This window comes from Centruroides vittatus, unplaced genomic scaffold (assembly GCF_030686945.1).
Source record: "Centruroides vittatus isolate TY-2023 unplaced genomic scaffold, ASM3068694v2 contig_377, whole genome shotgun sequence".
Lineage (NCBI taxonomy): Eukaryota > Metazoa > Arthropoda > Arachnida > Scorpiones > Buthidae > Centruroides > Centruroides vittatus.
The window spans coordinates 2,329,318-2,349,959 of record NW_027122198.1 but is presented as its reverse complement, the minus strand read 5'-3'; the positions used below and the strand labels follow the sequence as shown (position 1 = coordinate 2,349,959).

The following is a 20,642-nucleotide window of genomic DNA, read 5'->3' as shown; positions in this document are numbered from 1 at the left end:
TATCGACGTTTTGAACGGGTGCAGACGGAACTGTCTCGGGTTATACACTAGCTTTTCGAGATATCCCGGATGCTAAAGCCGAAATCGTCGCACCACATTCTAGACATAGGTAGTGCCATTTGAATGACAAGATACATCCCCAGGACAGACGACCACATTTGCTTTTAAAAGTTCCTTCGTACACCGAATATTTAACTGCACACGAACTGCATCTAAGAAGACATTCATTTCTTTCGCTTCTGTAATATAATTTGCATGTCTTATCGCACGTAGAACACGTCGACTCTATCTGCTGTATACCTAATTTGGCCGCAAATTTGAATGCATTATCAATTGCCGGGTTCAATCCCAATTCCGAATAATCTGTTTCCATCATTTTATAAAACTTCCTGGTAGTACATTTGGCCCAGAATTCCTTCGAACTCAAATCAACGTCGCCCATGACGTGCACGAAATTTCAACAAAAAGAACGCAATTTTTTTTTGTTTTTACTCGTAAAAAATATAAATTACCTTTTTAGCAATTCGGAAAGAACAGATATTGTAAAAAAAAAAAAATTCGATGCCAACACCGAACATGCAACACACCACTGTCTTCTAAACGCCCTGCAAACGAAATTTGCATAATTCGACGATCTCGGCTCCAACACATTACGTCACAACATTTCCAAAGAGCTCCCTCTCTCTCTCGCGTCACAAACGCGAAATCGCGCGTCTCCGTTTCGAGGTTACAGGAAAAGCGGCCGCTACGTCGAACGCAGGGAAAAAAATTTTCCCCGTCACCGTCTAGAATGTAGAGAAAAGTTTCCCCGTCCGCCATCTTGCCACCAAGGGTAACATTAACCTATTTATTTGCACAGTTTTGCAGGTAATTCATCGGTAGATATTCTCACACACTACGGAATTCAAATTTGGGACGTTTCCCAATTTATCATTTACAAAAATTACATACGCTGTATTATAAAAAGCAATTTAGCTTGAACCGCTTTCCGCACCTTATTATTCCTCCAAAGCAGTACTAAATCTTTGAGGTATTAGTATTAATGTATTAAAAAGGAGGCTTAATTATATGGAAAGGATGTTAAGATGTACGACTCACGTTGTTTTCATTTTATAATTTGTTAAGTGTTTATATATTATATATTTATATATTAAATATTTAATATTTGTTAAATAAAGTTTTACGTATTCTCCCTTATTCCAGGGGGTTTTAACCCTTAAAGAAATTAATAATTTGAATACGAAAATGCACGGGTATAATACTATCGAATCCGAAGGCTAATTTAGTGTTTAAAAATTAATAGGATGTTCATTTTGGGCGTTTAATACAATACCCCGTTACCAGCAGGGCCGGATTTACATAAGGGCATTTGGGGCCTGTGCCCAGGGCCCCCACAAAACTAAAAAAAAAAATTATGTTTAAATATAATTTTTTTTTCTATTACCACACTAGGCTGTCACAGCCTAGTGTGGCCTAATCATGAGGGCAACAGGCAGAGAAAACCAAACCCGGAAAAAAACCTATGAAACATCGGAAAATTTCGGGAAAAATTTCACATAGGTATTTTTCAGTTAAATTAAAATAATTAGTTTTACACAATAAAATATATGTATGTTTACAATAACCTTATTTTTAAATGAAATTTACAACTTTCTAGTTGAAATCTAATTGAAAGTACAGTATTTTGTGTAAATTTTCTAAATCATCAAATTTGCCTACTCTTAAAGGGGGACCCCCACAGAATTTGTGCCCAGGGCCCCTGGATTGGTAAATTTGGCCCTGGTTACCAGCAAGGGCGACGTAAGACCGATTACCGCAGAGTCTACGGGAGTCGGCTTTCCGGTCTTTATTCCGTGGTTTGTGGCACCATAGGTCCGGACGTGGCGGCCAGGCAGAATATAAAGACGGGGGCGAGAACTGAAAAACGGGCCAGGACACATCAGTCTAGAAGCCGGAAGGCGGGACAGGCGTGGCACCGGAAAAGGAGGAATGGCCAATATACTCAAACGGCGGTAGAGAGTGGCCGACACCAGCCAGAGGCCGTCACTTGGTAAATAAGAAAAGTAATGCGGTGCAAGGGAAAATTTCGGCCACGCAACGATCTTTACCCAACCGATACGTAGAGCCGTAATACTGGAGAGGTAGCTCCCGGAATCCAGTCGAGGAAGTGGCGGCCTGGAAGAAACGTAGTAAGCTCGTTGCTTAAACTTGTAATTGGACCATGTTCGGCCGAATTACAAATTTCTGCATGTCTGCTTTTTATTTATTAAGTTTCGATTGGCTCGAAAGCTTGGCTTAAATATTACTCGTCTCTGCCAGCATTACAAAACCTCTGAAATTAACAATAAGAAATAAATTTTATAGTTAACGAGCAATTATTTATTGTGATATGGTCACCTTGCCGGGACGCAATTTTTTATCATATTTTTTAAATTTATTTAAAATAATATTACATAACGCTTCTAGCCCACAACTTTAATTTAGATTGAATTAGTTTGCCTAATAAATGGGGTTGTATTAAATACTATATGCTTTCCACCAGAAACTAGTAGTGTATACTATACTTTTCCCGGAGCAGTCCAGGTGGCAACCTACCGCTCCGGGGGACCCGGGATAGAATACGGACTAGTTGAAAAATCCCCAGGAATTTTTCGATGGTCGGTGTGTTCGGATACGTCGGGCCCCGCCCCTGGCCACCCGGCCTCCCCAGGGTGGGCTGGCTAAAAGAGGTTTTCTTAGTGTGCCCACATGGCGGAAAGAGTAAAAAAACATTTTTTGTTAGCAGACTCCTGTACATTATACTTTTTCTGTTAGCAAGAATGTCGTGCCATGAATGTCGAAAATTTATCTAACTGGCTAACAAGCGGTCTTCATACCCTGAACACTGGGAGTTCGGTCTTGGGTTCGCGCCTGGCTCGGACGGGTTGGCCACGTGGAATTTTCCTGGTTTTCTCCACGTCTGTAACGCCCAATAGGGGCCAGTTTCCCTTAAAAAGACCTCCCGGAAGACATTCCCCTAAACAGATGGCCCATGTGTTGCGTAACTAAACAAACAAACATTTATCTAACTCCTTTGGGGGAAAAATTTTGAATTGAAATAACGTGACTTCTGGTTTGTATCGGGATTCGTTTGTTGTTAATCGGCGTCTCCTGGACCTAAGCTTTACATACATCATATATTTAACTCTGTTTTCGAGATTAAAGAAGGACAGAGAACGGACGACAGTGGGAATTTATAAGTCTACAAGTTTTCCAAATTTCAGCCCAATAAGAAAAACGTGTTTTAAACTTTTTATTTAATCGACGCGACACACGATTCGTGAGCCAAATAAAAGGCACCTAGTAGTAGAACTATATGTTTATCGTATATTAAATTTACATCTTTACTATTACTTGTTAAATACAGAAGGATGACGAAAATGATGCCTATAGAAATCAGGACTTGTCAAAAGCGAAATTTGAACGTAAATTAATGGCTGGGCTGGGATTTCGGGCAAAAACATTTATACGTCGTAAGAGAATTTTTGGCGTTAAACTTGGTCGTATACCCAAAATTTTTCATTCCTGATAAATTTTTACCGTTCCACAAAAATTAGCTTATCTCGGCCAAAACATTAGATATTGTAAAAATAAAAAAAACTCCCAGCCGTTACCAGATTTCCTTTAAAACATTTTTGTATTTTTAATTATAACGAATAAAATTGTCTCTTATGAGATTTTATCATAGGAAACATTTTGTATTATGAATTATTATAAAATTGTAGAACGCTTAATTTTGAGAGTTAATTTTTAAAAGATTTGTAAATGTTAATAAGGAATAACATTGTCATTAAGTCCGAATTCTCTCGCGATGCGACAAGCGACTCCCCTTCTATCTCCCCGCCGTCTTCGCCTTTAACCAGCAAAATTTAATAGCATCGTTTCCCTTATATACAAACTACTACCGTGCTAAATTTCGTTTCTTAAACATTACCCCATCCCAAAACATTAAACGAAATAGACTCCAACATTCGCGAGATTTGCAAAAAACTCGAAGGATAAAATTTGACATTTTCCCCGGTTACGTATACATAGCGGCAGAAAAAACGAAAAGCTCATTTAGAAAATATCTCGGAAAAGGATAATTTCCAACTTATTTTTCAATACGATGTAGCCAGATCGAACCACCCGGAATGAAAAGATCCGACATTTTTAATCACTGGATTCGACAAAAATTAATACAGAAATTGAATATACCGGGTCGGATCCTAAAGACCTTAATTAAGGTATTATATACAATATTTAAAGAAAATACGTATTTTCCAGTACCGTTTTTGCCGAGTAATACCGGACGGACGAAAAACAGGCTAAACCTTAAATTTAATAGGAAACGAGCAATTAGTTTTATTGTGACGTGGTCACAATGCCGGGCTGCAATTTTAATCATATTTTTAATTAATTTAAAACACTCCACTTTAAATTAGTAGTAGCTTGCCCTCGTAATTATACTTTTCCTTTAACAATAAGAGTCGTGTCGGTTATCTATCTAACTCCTCCGGGGAAAAATTTTTGAATGAAAATAACGTAACTTCGGGTTCGTGTGGGAAGATCTCGTATAGTTAATTTGAACGGAAAGGAACGAAACGTCTACCGGAATAAGGAAAGCACAAAAATACGTATATTAATCATATTGATGTTTCTGCATAAGGATAAGTGGGAAAACCAAATATCCAAGCTGGTTTCGATTTTATATAATTTCATTTTGCATAGTAGATTTATCAAACAGTTATGTAAGCTAAACATTATTTTATTTCCAGTCGTATTTGATTAAAATCCTTATTTTGTCCAGGTTGATGTACGACAGTAAACTGTATTTTAATTAAAACTCATAGTTAAGTACACATACGTGTATACAAGAAAAGAAATTTCGATATATACGCTGTTATTTCAGAAAAAAATTTACGAGTTTCAAATAAGAATAAAGTATCGAGTTATTTACGACAAAAACTGGGCCATTAAAAGAAATTAGTTGCCGGTTTATTCAAATGCCGTACGAAACTAACGCCTTTTAAAGAGTATTTCGCGATAATTTGGACAAAACTTTCGTTCCGAAAATAGCGAGGTTTAGACGGAATAGTTACTTCAATAGTCACTCCTGACCCCTTACGCTAAAAATTTTTAAAAAGCCGTTAATTTTGAGTTTTTATAATAATACAGAATGCAACCCGTGTTGTTACTGTATCGTCGGGGTCGAACGATTATTTTCATCGCTGCGTTTAATCAAATCTCAACTGGAAAGTGGACATAACATAGTCTAGTCTTTTTTTTTTACAACGAATTCTTGTTAATTAAATTTCGTTCCATCTTTTTAGTGTTAAATTTTCTACCTCTGTATTAATATCATTATATTATTTATATATAGTGTTAAATATTAACGTATTATACATAAAATAATAAAAATTGAATAAAGTCATCAGATTTTTATCAGGGCAAAAATGATATTGTTAGACCCGACATATTATACATAAGCAATGCCAAAAAAGCCCAGAATTGAAGTGTTGTAAAGGCAGGAAAATATAGGCCTATATTTTCCTGCCTTTTAATTTTTATTGTTTCACGTAAACAGTTCGGAAATCGTTAAAGTCCTATTATACGATTAAAGTATTGTCACTGATATGTAGGTCTATATTGATCAAAGAGCTTTTCACGGCCAACGTTATTTCTGCCAAACGAACTGCCGACTTTATCGCGGTACATGAGCGAAAGGGAGTGGATTTTAAAAATACCGACTCTGGAGTCGGGTGTTTCCTCCGACATTCCCTCCCCGGGCCCATTCGAGTGCTGAATTCCGGGAGACGAAGACGGGGGGATTTTCCGGTTTTCGGTATCTTTAAACCGAACGGAGTCTTTTGCTTTTACGTTTCGTTTCATTTTCCTATTCCGTTTATACATAAAATAACTATTTTTTCCCCTTTCCGGTATTATTTCGCAACACGGTTTTACTGTGTTTTTTAAACGGCCGTCGATGTCTTCTTCCGGCGAACTTCTTTCTTTGTTAACAGACGCCAACTTCTCTTAAATTTAAAAGCGACGCGGAAATCGTCCTTCCGATATTTTTCGCTTTCTACGTTTCCCACCGACACCCGGCAAAATAACCCACTCAGACCGAGGTCGGGCCGATACGCAGCATCGGGCACGGGACGGGGAGTAAAGGCGCCCTTAGAAGGGCGGAGGACGAAGACTCGACCGCAGAAAAGGCAGACGAAAGAAGGAATTTGTTCGGCCCCAACCGACAGAACGTGGCCAAGTCGTTTCGGTAAATTCGTCGAGTGCGTAAAATTGCAGCCTTTTTCCGGAAAAACCCGTTAATTTATTAACGTAAATAAACCCGGTACATTCGACGTTCCGCGTTCCAACGAAAAATTCCACTGGCAGTTCTACCTTGGCAGTGCGCGCGAGGTAAACTTAAGTGCCGGCTACCGCTTTCTGTTTTTACTTTTCGGTCCGTTCGGCCGTGGACGTAGCCTCCGCCTGGAAAACGCCGGGTCTAAGTCCGGACGAAACGGCCCAGCGCATAAGCGGCCGCCTTCCAGACGCCCAAGCCCGCGGCGCGTCACCGGTAAATGCAGTTTTCGTTTTGTTACGCGGATTTACGTATTTTATTTATTGTTTTAATTGATTATTTTATGGCCTTCATTTGATTATTTTTAGCTTAAATTACGTATTCGCCCTTCCAGTTTATGGAAATGAATGCGGTCGGGGGACTGCCGGAGGATTAGTTGTCTTTTCGTTATTTCTAACGGAGAAAATCGATTCGGACTTCCCGCGGCCTACCGGAACTTATTGTTCGGCACTGCCGCATTTCCTTCCGTATCACTTTTCTTCCGTTTGGTTCTCACCACGGACCAGAACGGGCCCTTTCCGCACCCCCGTCCGTCGGGGTGTGGAAAGGGCCTGTTCTGGTTTGGTTCCCGCCAAATATGTTGCCAGTTTTTCCCACCGCCCGAAGTTCGTTTCGGGTTCCGTCGCGCTCCTCATTTGCCGTATCGGAAAAGAATTCTTTCGGAGGATCCGGACTCGAGTCCCTTTCCGGACGTACCCCTCGGTGATTTCGCGGACGACGGGTAGAAACCGGTGCGGAACTTGTACCTACCCGATCCGGAAGAAGAGGGAAAAGATCGAATAAAATTCGCATTTTTTCGCCAAAGTTAACGAACACCGTAGATAAACGTAACGAGGAGAATAAACTCTCCGTCGACACCATACGCGGCTTAAACCGGGTTTTTCCATTACGTCACCCGTTGAGTTTCCCGACGTATGAAAATTTAGTTCTTCGATTAAATTAAAGTTACTATTTAAATTCTCTATTTGTCTACAAATTTTAAACTTCAAATGGCACGTGCGGCACTTTTTTCGGCCCTGTCTTACCAAACAACGAAAAAAACAAAAAAACAAAAACGGCGATAAAATTGCGCAGCGGATAAAACGTTCGAATACCGACTTAAACCTGGAACCGCCGGGGGCGTAAATAGAATTTTTAGTCTCTCGGGCAAAATACGGTGGCCGGAAAATACTAAAAATTTGTCGGAAAGTCGACGCCGGACGAAAAGAATAAAACATTTCAAAAGATATACCGGCGGTAACAAAAATTAAACCACCACAAAAGAAATTACGAAAATAATGGCGTAAGATTTACTACCGACGTTTCGGTTAAATAACCGGGCTAACGAATAAATAACGTAAGTCCGGGTGGCTTAAAATTTCAAATCTACCATTTTCGCCAAATATTTCCGACGTAAGCCGCCAGTCGGAAACATATTCGTCGTCGTATTATCGGGCCGTCTTTCTTCTAAACTTTGGAGTTTCGAACGGGACCACACCTAGCAATTGTTCACCCGTGCCCAACGATAACCGTTACGGGAAAAGATAAAGAGTAAATCCGGATCCGAAATTAAGCACACTCCATTACTTAAAGCTATTCCTTTCTAATCGATTCGAACACAAAAATTCGTATTAGAACATTCCGGTCCAGTAAAATCGGCGCCGATACCGCCTTGGAAGGAATCGTGACGTGGGGGGTCCGGATCCCCCGACGTCCAGCGCGGCATTGGCGCCAGACGCTTACGCCATCTAGCGATTATTAAAAGAACCAACGGACGCCGTTCCCCACGGTTGGTTATTTGAGTTCGCCGTCGCTCTCGCCGATTCGCCATCGACCGCGCCTAGTGACGTAAAATCTGAAATTTCTGCCGGGACGATTTCCCAAGGAGTAAATAAAATCCGCCAGAGGCGCCACCGACGTTTACCGTGGAAGAGAGCCGACGTGGGTCAGAGGTTCGAACGGTCCCGGCCGTTAACTTCCGAGGCCGAGAAAAGCATCGAAGGAGCCAATTACCGACGCCGACACGTCGGAAAATTAGGCGCTTTCCGGGGCCAGGAAAATTCCTTCCTTCCCGCTTGCAGTTTACAGAATTTACCGCAAGGGCCTCTCTGCGCTTAAAATCTCGAATGAACCCGTGGACTTCTGCGGGGACGACGACCGACCGGAAAAACCCGTAAATATCAGGCGAAAATCGGGTTTAGCTCTCCACCGGAAACGTTTCGGCCTTCTACCTAATAAATTAAACCCGGTCGTCCCACGTAATCGTTACCGGTTTTAATATTTTCGGTCCTCCCCGGACGTCGTCTTCGGCCGCCGCCCGGCCCGTCTTCCTCTCCCTTCGCCCGTCTGTCGACGTTACGGGCGAAAAACCGTCTCCCGCCTTAAAAACGCCGGCGGATTTCCGCGGTCCCCACTTCTTTCGGCTTAATTTTGGCGGTGGAAGAACGACCCGATCTTCCGACGGGTGGGCCGGAGGGTCGAGGCGGGATCCGCGACACCTAAATCTCCCGATGGCGGATGACTCACCGCTCCCGGGGGAGAACCGCGGCGAGCGGGGACAGTCCGGAGGAAGATTAACGCCGAGACCCGCACCCCCGTCTTTTTCCCCCGCCAAAAGGGTCCCTTTCCTCCAACCTAAACCGGCGTCTCCTGTCTTTTCCCGGCGATCGATAGGAGAGTCGTCCGACGGCCAAATCTGCCGCGTCGAAATTCTATCGCTCCGTTCGAACCCGGGAGCGCAACTCTACTTTCCATTCTTCAAGCCGAACGGACGGGTAAAGAAGGCGGCTCCCACTCGCCCGGACGCCATTACGGCCCCGACCCGTCGACGCCCACCACACAGGTTCCGGTCCGAGTGGGAAATTTCCTGCGGCCGTTCCGCGCGCACGAGTCGCGGGATTTGCAATCCGCCGTTTAGCGGCGGGCCGGTCCGAATTTCGTTGCCCCCCGTCTCGGACCGCCTCTAATTATTGCCTTTTTCCCGCCGGAAGGACCTCCGACTCCGTTCCGTCGATCGATTTCCCGATCGTTAAAACGCTTTCCCTTCCCCGCATTACGTCATCGCCCATAAATCGTCGCGGCTCTTTGTCGGGTCCAATCGGTGGAAATTGCACGCGCCGGCCGAAAGAAATAACAACAGAAACGATTAAAACTAAAACAAAGAGAGAAGAAAGAAAAGGCTCCGTCCCCGGGCCGCCGGGTTCCGCCTTTCGCCCGTTTATCGATTTCTCCGGCGGCCTTCCCGGACCCCGGCGCCACGTCCGTCGGGTCGAAGACCGACGTCGGGCGGCCGCGCGGAACGGCCGGGCCCCGATCGGGGATAAGAGAGCTCGGGAGGCGGAGCGGGCGGCCGCCGGAACCACGTGTTCCGGCCGATCCGGCATTCGACCCCCGCCACCCGCCCGACATGGACTCCGCCGCCTCCTCTCCCGGCCCCGGTGGAACCCCTCGCCGGGCCAAACCCAACGCCTTCTTCTGCACCGTCCCCGACGCCGACGACTGCAAGTCTCTAGAAATGAGCGACTCTCCCTCCCGACGACCCTCCGGCCCTGTCCGAGACGGACCTTTCGACGAGACCGTCCCTCCGCCCGACCGGGCCGAAGAAGTGGAGGCCCGACCCTGGCAACCTCCCGACCAGGTGAGTCTGTCCAGCCCGACCGTGGCCGCGGGCTTTTCTCCCGCTCTCTGGTTCCGTCACGTGACCGAGTGGAATCGAGGCCGTAATCTCGGCGCCGCCGCCGCTTTCGAAAACCTCAAGATGTCGGGCGACTGCCGAACGCGATCGCAGGTGAGTCGTTCGAAGCGGAAAACTGCCCGTCCCCTCCCAGGGCGGGCGGCGCGGCGGAAGGAAAGAAGAAAGGCTTCTCTCCTTCCTCCCCCGTTCTCCCTTGGGCGGAAACCGTCGGACCGCGACTCCGTCGTCTGGCTGCTAAGAAACGCGCCAGAACGTTACCGTCGTCGGATCCAAGGAGGTCGACGACTCCTCCGTCGTACTCGGGCGAAAATTCCCACCCCCTTGCCGGGGTTTAAGCGTGGGTTCGAGTTATCGCGCGCTAGCGCCGCCGGAAGTGGCAGCGCGTAGCCTCTTCCGGCGGACGACCGACGGGAGAACTTCGGTCGCCGCCGGGGAAACCGGAAAAAAGCCGAGGCTTGAAAGAAAGGGTTTTCTACCTGGGACCGGGGAGAAGCGCGTCGGCGCCGGCGCTTTAGCGGGAGACGGCGTCGGTCGACGACCGCCATCGACCGGTGGGGCCGATGGGGGGCGGGCGTCGCTCGGACGGGCGGCCGCCGCAGTGCGGTTCGCCGACGGCGAGAGCCGAGCGGCGCCGGCGCGGCGCGGACGGGGATGCGCGTTCCGGGGCCCGGTCCGGCGCGCCGCGGGTGTTGGCCGCGCTCCAGGCCGGTCGGCGCATCGACGCAACCGGGTCTTTCGTCGCAGTGCTCCCATCGCAGAGACGAAAATGGCCAAGACGCCGGGAGGAACGCCTGTGAAAAAGGTTCCCATTCATCTGCAGGTAGGCCTCTTTCTCCCGCCGTTTGCCCACGGGAATCCCTTGGCCGGTCCCCGGGATCCCTCCGCCCTCTCCGGACCTGGTGGGGTCCGAGTGGGCCAAAGGATCCGCGGACCCGACCGCTCTCCCCGGGTGTGAATTTCTTCGGTCACCCAGACCCCCGGCTCGGCAGCCGTTTCCTCCTTCCCTCGGGCGGCAATGGAACCGGCCAATTCGGGTTCTGCCACCGATCGGCGGCGGTGGTAGAGAGCGCGCTTCCGTAAATTTAACGGTCGGCGGGAGAGAGGAAGTTCGTCCGTTACGTAACGTCGACGTAACAAAGAATCTGCCGGGCGCGGTTGGACGGTCTTCCGCAGCGGAACCGGAAAGGCTGTTTCCTCCCGGCCCGTCTTTCGGCCTCTTCCATTGCGTAGCGTCCGTTTAAAATTGCCGCCTTTCGAAGGAGGGAGATTTCGCAAAATGCATCGAATCGGCAGTGAGAGAAGCGCTTCCGGGTGGAAACCACCGGCGCGGAAAGCCAGCGTAATCGTCGACCGCGGGCCGAATCCCTGTTTCTTTTCAGGACGGGTCGGGAGGCGCGCGCCCGGGGCGGTACGGGAATCGCTAGTTTTTGGACGACGGCCGATCGTCGGTGGCGCTTTAGTCGGAGGGAAAAGAGGAATTGAATTGGAGCCGAGCCGAAAGAGGGAGATCGGACCCAGCTAGGAATCTACCAACGTACCACCGGAGGCGACCGTCGGGTGGGAAAAAAGCCGCCATTTGAACGGCGATTTGTTCCATTAGAGGCAGGAGGAGCGCCGGGTGGCTCGAACCGGCTACGGAAGAATTAAACTAACGGTCGACGTGGTGGGGTTTTGTTTCTCCACGGCGATTCTTCCGTCTCTCCCGTCTGTCGGCGGCGGAGATAAAGTCGACCTTGTCCGGGGCCGGCGGCGAAATTTAATTTCCGCGGTTCGTTTTCGAAACCCACCACCCACGTGTTTAATAATTTAAAGTGGCCTAAAGAAGCACCCGCCGGTTGAGTGGGAGATGGGAAACCCGACGGTTACGCATCCGAACGGAGAAGGAAGCGCTGGGTGTTAAGTCTAGGCGTGATAGAAGCGACGAGAAAACGGCGTTTGTTATCGGTCGTTTTTGTGTTTGGAGGCCTCGGACTTTTTCTTTGTCGTCCGTTATTAGCGGGAGAGGTTAAAACCCCGAACGACTGCGGCTCGAACCCCGCATTAATCACGCGCTTTGGCTTTCTTTCAGAGCGCGCAGACGCGACTTCTGGTCAAGGGAGGAAGGATCGTCAACGACGATTGCATCTTCGACGCTGACATCTACGTGGAAGACGGCGTCATCAAGTAAGTCTTTCCTCTTTTTCCCGCGGCGCCCTTCCGACTCCGAGTCGCGGGAAGATCGCGGTGGGACCGAAATCCTCCCCGGCCTTCCTGCTAAATCCTTTCTTTTGTAAGTTTGACGATTCCTGCCAAATATTAGCTTGCATTTCGAAACGGACCGTCGGCCCTGCTTAAACTTGTCCGAGTCGTTAGCAAAATGCCGTTAACAGTACGGTTCGATCGGTAAATCGCGCCTCGTCTTTTACTTAAAATTTACAACCCGGAATATGGCCCGGAAGGGCCCGATTTTGTTGGCAAAATTAGGGAATTCCACGGAAACAAAAATATAGCGGGAAATAAAGCCTAACCGGGACGGCGAATAAATTTTTAACGCCGACGTGTCTTCTTTGGAATTATAGCCACTGGTTCGTCCCCCTCCCGCTCTCCAATTTATAAATATTTTTATCACCTCGACTATAATTAATTGCTTATTAAAAATTGTATTCTGTTTCCTCATTACCAGATTTCTCTAAAATACAGTTTTCCATCTTTTAAACAAAAACGGACGAATTTTACACGCGGAATGTGACCGTTACCGGCGATAAATTAAAGGTTCGAATATAAAACGAAAGGCTGGCGTAGAAAATTTCAATTAAGACGGGCACCCGGTCAAATAATGCAAAAGACATGGACGTTTAGAATATAAATGACCGGTCCAAGTATTTTTCCAGTAAAACACTATTTGAAATCGATCCGGCCAAGAGTACATTTTTCCGTCCGACCTTCCGTTTAGACGTAGGCGAAATAAATCGGCGCGGGAACGACGGCCACGCTTTAATTTATATAAAAACCGCCACCAACGGGTGGAAATTGCCGCGGACAATTTACCGGGTGAGAGCCGGGGTGCTACCGTCCGAAATTCCGTTTTGTATTTCGTTTTCCATCGTCGACCGTTAAGTAAGCTTCCATACCGGATGCTTTACGGTCGAAAACGTTGGCCCGGACCGAGATTTTAATGACTATTTTAGCTTTTCTCCGTAAAGAGCGTCGGAGGAAATAATTTCCTACTTCCGGTCCAAATTAACAGAGGTGATAGAAGACGGCAACTCCCGTTTAATCGGTCGGTTAAGGCCGGAAGACCGCACCCCTTTGGCGGAATAGAATTTCTTCCGGCATTAAAAATCCCAGTGCCACATTTCGTCCCACGGCACAAAATAAAGTTTTTTTTCCAGCAAAATATCTACAGTTACTAACGTCGTTTACCTACGATTATTTAACTTTTAATCTCCCGGCCTACTTTAAATAAGTTTTAAAGCTTCGGATCCCAACGCCCTCGACCTACTTTTTCTACCTTTTATGGCCGGAAAGAGGTAAACTCCCGTTTCAATTGAAAATAGGTAAATCCGGGCCGTGCCGAAAAAAGCCAAGAAGGATTTCGAAGTAGCAAATTAAAATCCTCATATATTTAAAAATGCCGTAAAACGGAACTAATTAATACAACGGGGCGGGGATTTAAAGTGTTCCCGCTTTGCCCGGGACTTGGAATCGGTAATCGTACGCGGCAAATTAAAGTTTCTTTATAGAAAGACTTTGTCTGGGAGAATTTCGTGGGTTTAAGCGGCAAGAAAAACGAATGGCCGCATAAAAATAAGTTGTGTAATTTGTATTAGTGACAACGATTTACTTTGCATCCAGTCTGCCTCTTCCCGTTTATTTTCTAACACGTTCGATATATTGGAAAGTAACGATGGTTCCGTAGTTTATTTTTGTTGTTATCGGAAAAACGACTCATCCTTTTCTTCGTTAGATTGGAATTTCGCTTAATCCGTGAGAACGCGCGTTTCTCGATTCTCGGCCGGAAGGGAAACTGCGCACGTATATACTGCACGTACGACTTTACCCACACCTGGGATAGAGCCGGCCAACGGACTCGTAATCCGAAAGGAACCAGCCGCTAATCCGGTCTTACTTCTTCAGACAGGTGGGAAGAGACCTGATCATCCCGGGAGGAACTCGGACTCTCGAGGCCAAGGGCAAGTACGTCATTCCGGGTAAGTGCGGCTCCTCCCGATTTTCGCGCCGGCCACCTCGACTTTCCTCTCTAACCTCCGGTTTAATTTTGCAGGCGGAGTCGATCCCCATACCAGATTCGAATTCTCCTTCCTGGACGTCAAATCGTCGGATGACTTCTATTCGGGAACCAAAGCCGCTTTGGCCGGAGGAACCACCACTATAGGTGACTCTTTCTCTCCCTGTCCTTCCAGACGGGCGGCCCCGAAGAACAATGACTCCAACGGTTTTTGTTTCAGTGGACTGCGTGGTCGATCCCAGTTGTTCGATTTTGGAAGCCTACGAGAAATGGAGGAGCGTAGCCGACGAGAAGGTGTGCTGCGACTACGGACTGCACGTGACCCTGACCTGTTGGAACGACAAGGTCGAACGGGAAATGGACCTCCTGACTAAAGAAAAAGGTGGGTCTCTTCTCCCGTTTTCCGCCGCTGTCGGAAATTTCCGTACCCAAACCGTCCGTTTGCCGGAATTAATGGCGGATTAGGATACGGATGCCATACTTGCGCACAACGCCGTTAGATTAAATGTCCAACGCCCTCTGGTGGCTACGAGAAAAACGAAATATATTGCACATCGCAGCTTAAAAAAGTGAATCGTTAACGAAGTGTACTTTTTCAACCTATTGGTAAATCGGCAAATACTGAGCTGGTGTAATTTGTTATCTATATTTTTCAAAAAAATTATAAAATCAGTAAATAGCGTAATATTTGGGGTGGTCCTTCCAGCAAGTCAAGTCCTGATAAAATCCAACCGTGGAGTTATTCTGTAAATATGATTCGTATAATTTTCTTGGATAATTTTTCACGTATAAACGTATATTTTTCGTATAAACTTGGATAATTTTTCACGTAAATTCCACCGTAACATAATTTAAGAATTATATTTCTAATTAAACAAATCAAAATACCTTTTCACATCTTTTAGAAACGCAAAAAAAAACAAAAAAATAAAAATAAATGGGGGCGTTTCCTTTTTCTAATTAAAAAAAACGGCGAAATAACAAGTATTTCCTCCCTTGGCCATGTTGAACGTCACCTCGACGTCCTCTGGTAACGACAGGAAAGCCAGTTAGCAAACCTGCCCGAGTGTCCTAATCTGCGAAATTAATTCTTTGTCTTTCTGGTGTTTTGCTGAATTCTGCATCGTTCTGGCCAAAGCGGATTATAATTGGAAACGGCGGCAGAAGGGAGAAAAGACGTTCGGAATGACAAACGCCCGTCCAACCACAATTTAAGTGGGGAGAGAACGGCCCGGCCACTACCGAGGCTACGATTTGTGCCGTTTAGGCTACCCTCTCATCGGCGACTTTTAGTTGCGCCACAAAATTCTCGCTAGTTGCCGTTTCTCTTCTGGCGATTAATCGCCTACCCCTCCACCCCGGTGACGGAAGTGTAGCTACTCGCGTATACGTTCACTCGGCAACAAATTGCAATTGCCACCGAGCAAATACCCGAGACTTTTCCAATTTCTAGTTTTCGGTACGAAAATGGATTTTGTTCAGTTGGCGTGTATTTCGCTTTTCGTGCGGCTTGGTAAGAAAGGAAAACAAAGGCGATATCGTTAGTAGACCGGCGGCTACTAAAGGGGGAAGTTTGATAAAATATATCGCGATTTAAGAAACGACATAAGACAAACGTGTTTTCCCTAGATCACGACGGACCAACACTTACCATTGGAACAATAAGAAAATAAAAATGAAACGTGGGAGTAGCAATTTTGCATCTAATTCGGTCCGGTTAAGCCGAAACCGCTTCCGATTTATTTTCGCGCGCGTCTGCAACCTTCCGTACATCCGCCGTCTTCGTTTTTCCTTATATTACGCGCGATATGGACAATTAAGGTAAACGGAGGTGTCGTTATTACCCCACGTCGACATCCTTTTCCCCATACGACCTATTACCGGCAACGGGATTATTACACAAGGTCGTTCGATCCGACAAAGTAGGTCGATTTTATTGTAGTTCTAATAGCCCTTGCTAGGGGCGCGTCGGTCGGCCGAGATAGCCGATCACGCGTAGTACTGTACGTTAAAAGTAGTAACCATTAATTAAAACTAAACCGCCATTAATTTTCGCTTCGAAAATTTACGCATTAAAATTATAAATTAAATGGGACGCTCGATTATTTCTTTTAAAACATAAAAACACTTTTTTAACAAATATATAACAAGAATAAATAAGTAAAACGTATAACACTAATACGAATAGCGAGGTTGTGGCCGAAGTTTTAAACGCGGAAACGTGTACGTCGGACGTTCAGCGCCGCTTTCCTGTAAGCCTAGAAGTTTGACAATGTTGTGTTTGGAAAGTCAGTGGAATCATGCTCGACATTACAAACGAAATTGTCAAACTTCTAGGCTTACAGGAAAGCGGCGCTGAACGTCCGACGTACACGTTTTCGCGTTTAAAACTTCGGCCTCAACCTCGCTAATATTTAATACGAATATTTTACTTGATATGAACGAGTAACCAGATTATTTGTCAGGTATTTTAATTTTAAAAATAAAAAATTAAATTAGTACTAGATTGCTTGTTCTCGTACGTTCTTTGGAATAGGCACAAATTTGCTATCATACAGGAATTTTTTCCATGGAACAAATTGTTCCTGTATCATAAGTTCTCCGTAACAAATTCGTGCTTAATTCCAAAGAACGGACAATAAAAACTTAAACATTCTTTTGGTTATATAATGTGTAAAAATGCTATGACGGAAATTCGTTAGCGTTATATTCATAGTGACTCGAAAAAATATTCGCATACAATATTTAGTTTATTGATTTAATAAACATTTCTGTTGTTAGGCATAAAAATTTATAACAAATTAAGTTACAACATTTTGCAGCTTCTCAAAAACTCCAAAATATTTTAGAAATATTAACAAATGCCGAAATTATGCAGAAAAGCCACTGTTTAGCGTGTGAACAATAATTTAGTTTCTTATTTTTATAGGGAGGGGGAAATAATAATCAAATCTTCAGTTTATAGTGTGTAGCCACCTTTAGTCTTCCGTACCTCATTAATTCTTTGAGGCGTGCTGTCAATTAATTTTAGACAGCTTCTTAACTTACTTTTTCCCAACTACTACCTCAGCTCTTTCCCGTAGTTCACTAATAAACTAGCCGAGTTAAGAAAATCATTTAAGAGACATTTAAATTAGTACCACAGATTTTCAATCGGGTTTAAATCTGGGGATTGAGTGGGCCAATCGAAAACTTCGATACGCTACTGCCGAAGCAAGGTTTTCCGCCCAGTTTCGATGCGTTCTAGCCCAGGAGCGGATCTAGGTTTTTCGGGACCTAGGGCTTATTGAAATCCAATAGGTCCCCGTTTTTTGTTAGATTAAGAATCTTTAAATTGGAGTTTAAAATTCATTTTTAATAACATCAAAATCAAAGTTGAAATACAGTTTAACCCGTTTACAACGTTATCCATGAGACCGGCAGTTTTTTGACGTTATAACCGAGTGTCGTTATCTACGGGGTCATAATTTCAGTTCGATAAAACGTACCAAGTGTGTTTAAGAATCTATTATAAACTCCATTCTAATTTTACATCGTAAGTTTTACCGTAAAATTATTTCTTAAAAAACCCACTTGTAACGACATAAAACCTTGTTTTAACGTCATATTTGAAGCACTCCGAAATTTTATTTAACAAAAAAAAAAAAAAAAAAAAAAAAATACTACGTGTTCAGTCCTAGGGTCAGAGTTCACTTTCCTAGAACGACTGTGGGTGGTGCTCTTTCCACCTGACTTCGGTGGGGTGAAATTTTCCACTTTTAAACGACGTGACGATCGGTTACTACGTGCTCATTTTTAAATTACTTTATGCTAAATTGTTAAATATTCTATTATTTTTAATATAACATATTATATCAAATAGTTTATAAAGAAATAATTGAATTATTTTTAATTGGCATACATTAATTTAACCTTTTGTTGCGTTTTGATTCAACATTATTTTCAAAACCGGAAGTTCCGCCATTATTGAAACTTAAGACAAATAGAAATTTCTTATAAAACGTAATTTTTGAAGTTTTTAATTACATCGATGTAAATAAAGTTTATTTAAACATGTAGTTTGCATTTTTATACATACGATAATCAATTATTACTATCATAATAGATACAGTATACAGAATACTGTATTACCATTACGAAATTATGATAGTAATAATTTATTATATATGTATAAAAATGCAAACTACATGTTTAAATAAACTTTATTTACATCGATGTAATTAAAAACTTCAAAAATTACGTTTTATAAGAAATTTCTATTTGTCTTAAGTTTCAATAATGGCAGAACTTCCGGTTTTGAAAATAATGTTGAATCAAAACGCAACAAAAGGTTAAATTAATGTATGCCAATTAAAGATAATTTATTATCTTTAATTAATCAATTATTTCTTTATAAACTATTTGATATAATATGTTATATTAAAAATAATAGAATATTTAACAATTTAGCATAAAGTAATTTAAAAATGAGCACGTAGTAACCGATCGTCACGTCGTTTAAAAGTGGAAAATTTCACCCCACCGAAGTCAGGTGGAAAGAGCACCACCCACAGTCGTTCTAGGAAAGTGAACTCTGACCCTAGGACTGAACACGTAGTATTTTTTTTTGTTAAATAAAATTTGGGAGTGCTTCAAATATGACGTTAAAACAAGGTTTTATGTCGTTACATGTGGGTGTTTTAACATTATCTAGTATAGTAAAATCGTGGGAACGATAAAAATTTGACGTTATATTGGGGGTGTCGTTATATCCGATGACGTTATAATCGGGTTAAACTGTATATTTATTTATGAAATGGTGTTGAATGACTATAAGTGCTAATTGTTAATGAAAAAGTATTAAAAATTTATATGATAATTTTGTGGGCCCTCGACACTTGGGGGCCTAGGGCTTAAGCCCTATTAGTCCCTATGTAGATCCGCCCCTGCGGGTAGTGTGCGAAGCGGAAACGTCGTCTGTTCACCCGGCTTTCTATCGATCGCCGTGAAATAACTCGACCGATAAACGGATAGATAATCGGATCGCATATAATACAAAATAAAGCCGACAAGCCTTTGCCGGCCGGAAACCACACTACTGCCGTTATTCGACAAATTCTCGAAACCCACGTCGCGTATCGTCTCGCGACTATTGTTTCCTTCCAAACCTCTTCCCCACCGAAAAATTCCCTCCGGAAAGGGAAATTCTCCGGGCAGCGCGGTAGGTTTTCGTAAAGTACTCCGGTCCGAAGTAAAAGTTAACCGTTGCCAATGACTATACGGCCGTTTAGGTATCAACTCGTTCGTGGCCTTCATGGCTTACAAGGACCTTCTGATGCTGACCGACGAGGAACTGCTGAAATTCTTCAAGGCCTGCAAGAATCTGGGAGCCCTGCCTCAGGTTCACGCCGAAAACGGAGACATCATTCACCAGGTGAGTGGGCGCGGAACGGGAGCTGGTAAAGCACCTTCGGCTCCATTCCCGACCAAAAAGGTTTTTCGGAAAAAGTAACGACAGATTGGTTTTTCAGCTGGAACAGAAAATTCTGAGCATGGGCATCACCGGACCCGAAGGATACGTCTACTCCAGACCCGAAGAGGTGAGTCCTCCTCCTCCTTCCGTTTCCGCCCCGGGTCGGAAACATTCCGGATTCTGCCGCATTTCAGGTTCGGTCTGTCCAGGTCCCCATCCGTAAACTCGGGATGGCGGCCTTTAGGGATGACGCGCGCGCTATTCGAGTAGAATCTGTTCCCGGACGACGTTTACATTTCCAAATTAGTCATCATTTCGCGTCGTCGCGTCTAATTCGACCGAGCGTCGGCGATCCGTCCGGCCGGACAACGTGCGCGCCTCCGGATCTGTCTGGGTGGGATTTTCCTCCCCACTTCTATTTCTTCGGAGGCCACCGTAGTTTAGTGGAGAAACCCCGTCGGTCGGCCGAGGTGGGTGACGGGCCGGCGATGGAGAGCTTTGAGATTTAAAAACGGAGGTAATTTTCAGGTGGAAGCGGAAGCCACTTACCGAGCCGCCACTCTGGCCAATCAGACCAACTGCCCACTGTACGTGCTGAACGTCACCGGCAAGAGCGCCGCCGACGTCATTTCCGGCAAAAGGAAGGAAGGTGAGTGCCCTTTTCCGCATTTTATTCCGCGCGAGAATGAAGCGTGATTTAAGCGCGATTTACGGATGCCAAGGACGCGATGCGTACCAAAACGAAGAGAGCCAACGACGAAACGCTAAAATAGGTAATCTATTTTAGGTAATCGCTAAAAATTTTCATGTCGGCCAATGGGCGTTTGCGCGTTGGCAAGCATCAGCCAATGAAAATCTTTTCATCTGAACTAGAGTTCTGGACTGGCAGCAGAAAAAAAACGATTAA

The 20,642-nt window shown here is 44.7% G+C and overlaps 1 protein-coding gene across 3 annotated transcripts in view; it reads left to right on the top strand.

Annotated features, from left to right (window-relative positions):
* The first annotated feature begins 9,684 nt into the window (after positions 1-9,684).
* LOC136975649 (dihydropyrimidinase-like) overlaps positions 9,685-20,642 on the top strand; it is a 29,737-nt gene continuing 18,779 nt past the window's right edge. The window contains exons 1-8 of one of the 3 annotated variants that reach the window (XM_067270739.1): positions 9,685-9,998; positions 12,124-12,218; positions 14,172-14,245; positions 14,320-14,430; positions 14,504-14,665; positions 19,554-19,696; positions 19,794-19,862; positions 20,264-20,384. In XM_067270739.1, coding sequence (XP_067126840.1) covers positions 9,768-9,998; positions 12,124-12,218; positions 14,172-14,245; positions 14,320-14,430; positions 14,504-14,665; positions 19,554-19,696; positions 19,794-19,862; positions 20,264-20,384 — 1,006 coding nt within the window. In that variant the 5' untranslated portion in view covers positions 9,685-9,767. The other 2 variants (XM_067270741.1, XM_067270740.1) reach the window with 2 other exon arrangements.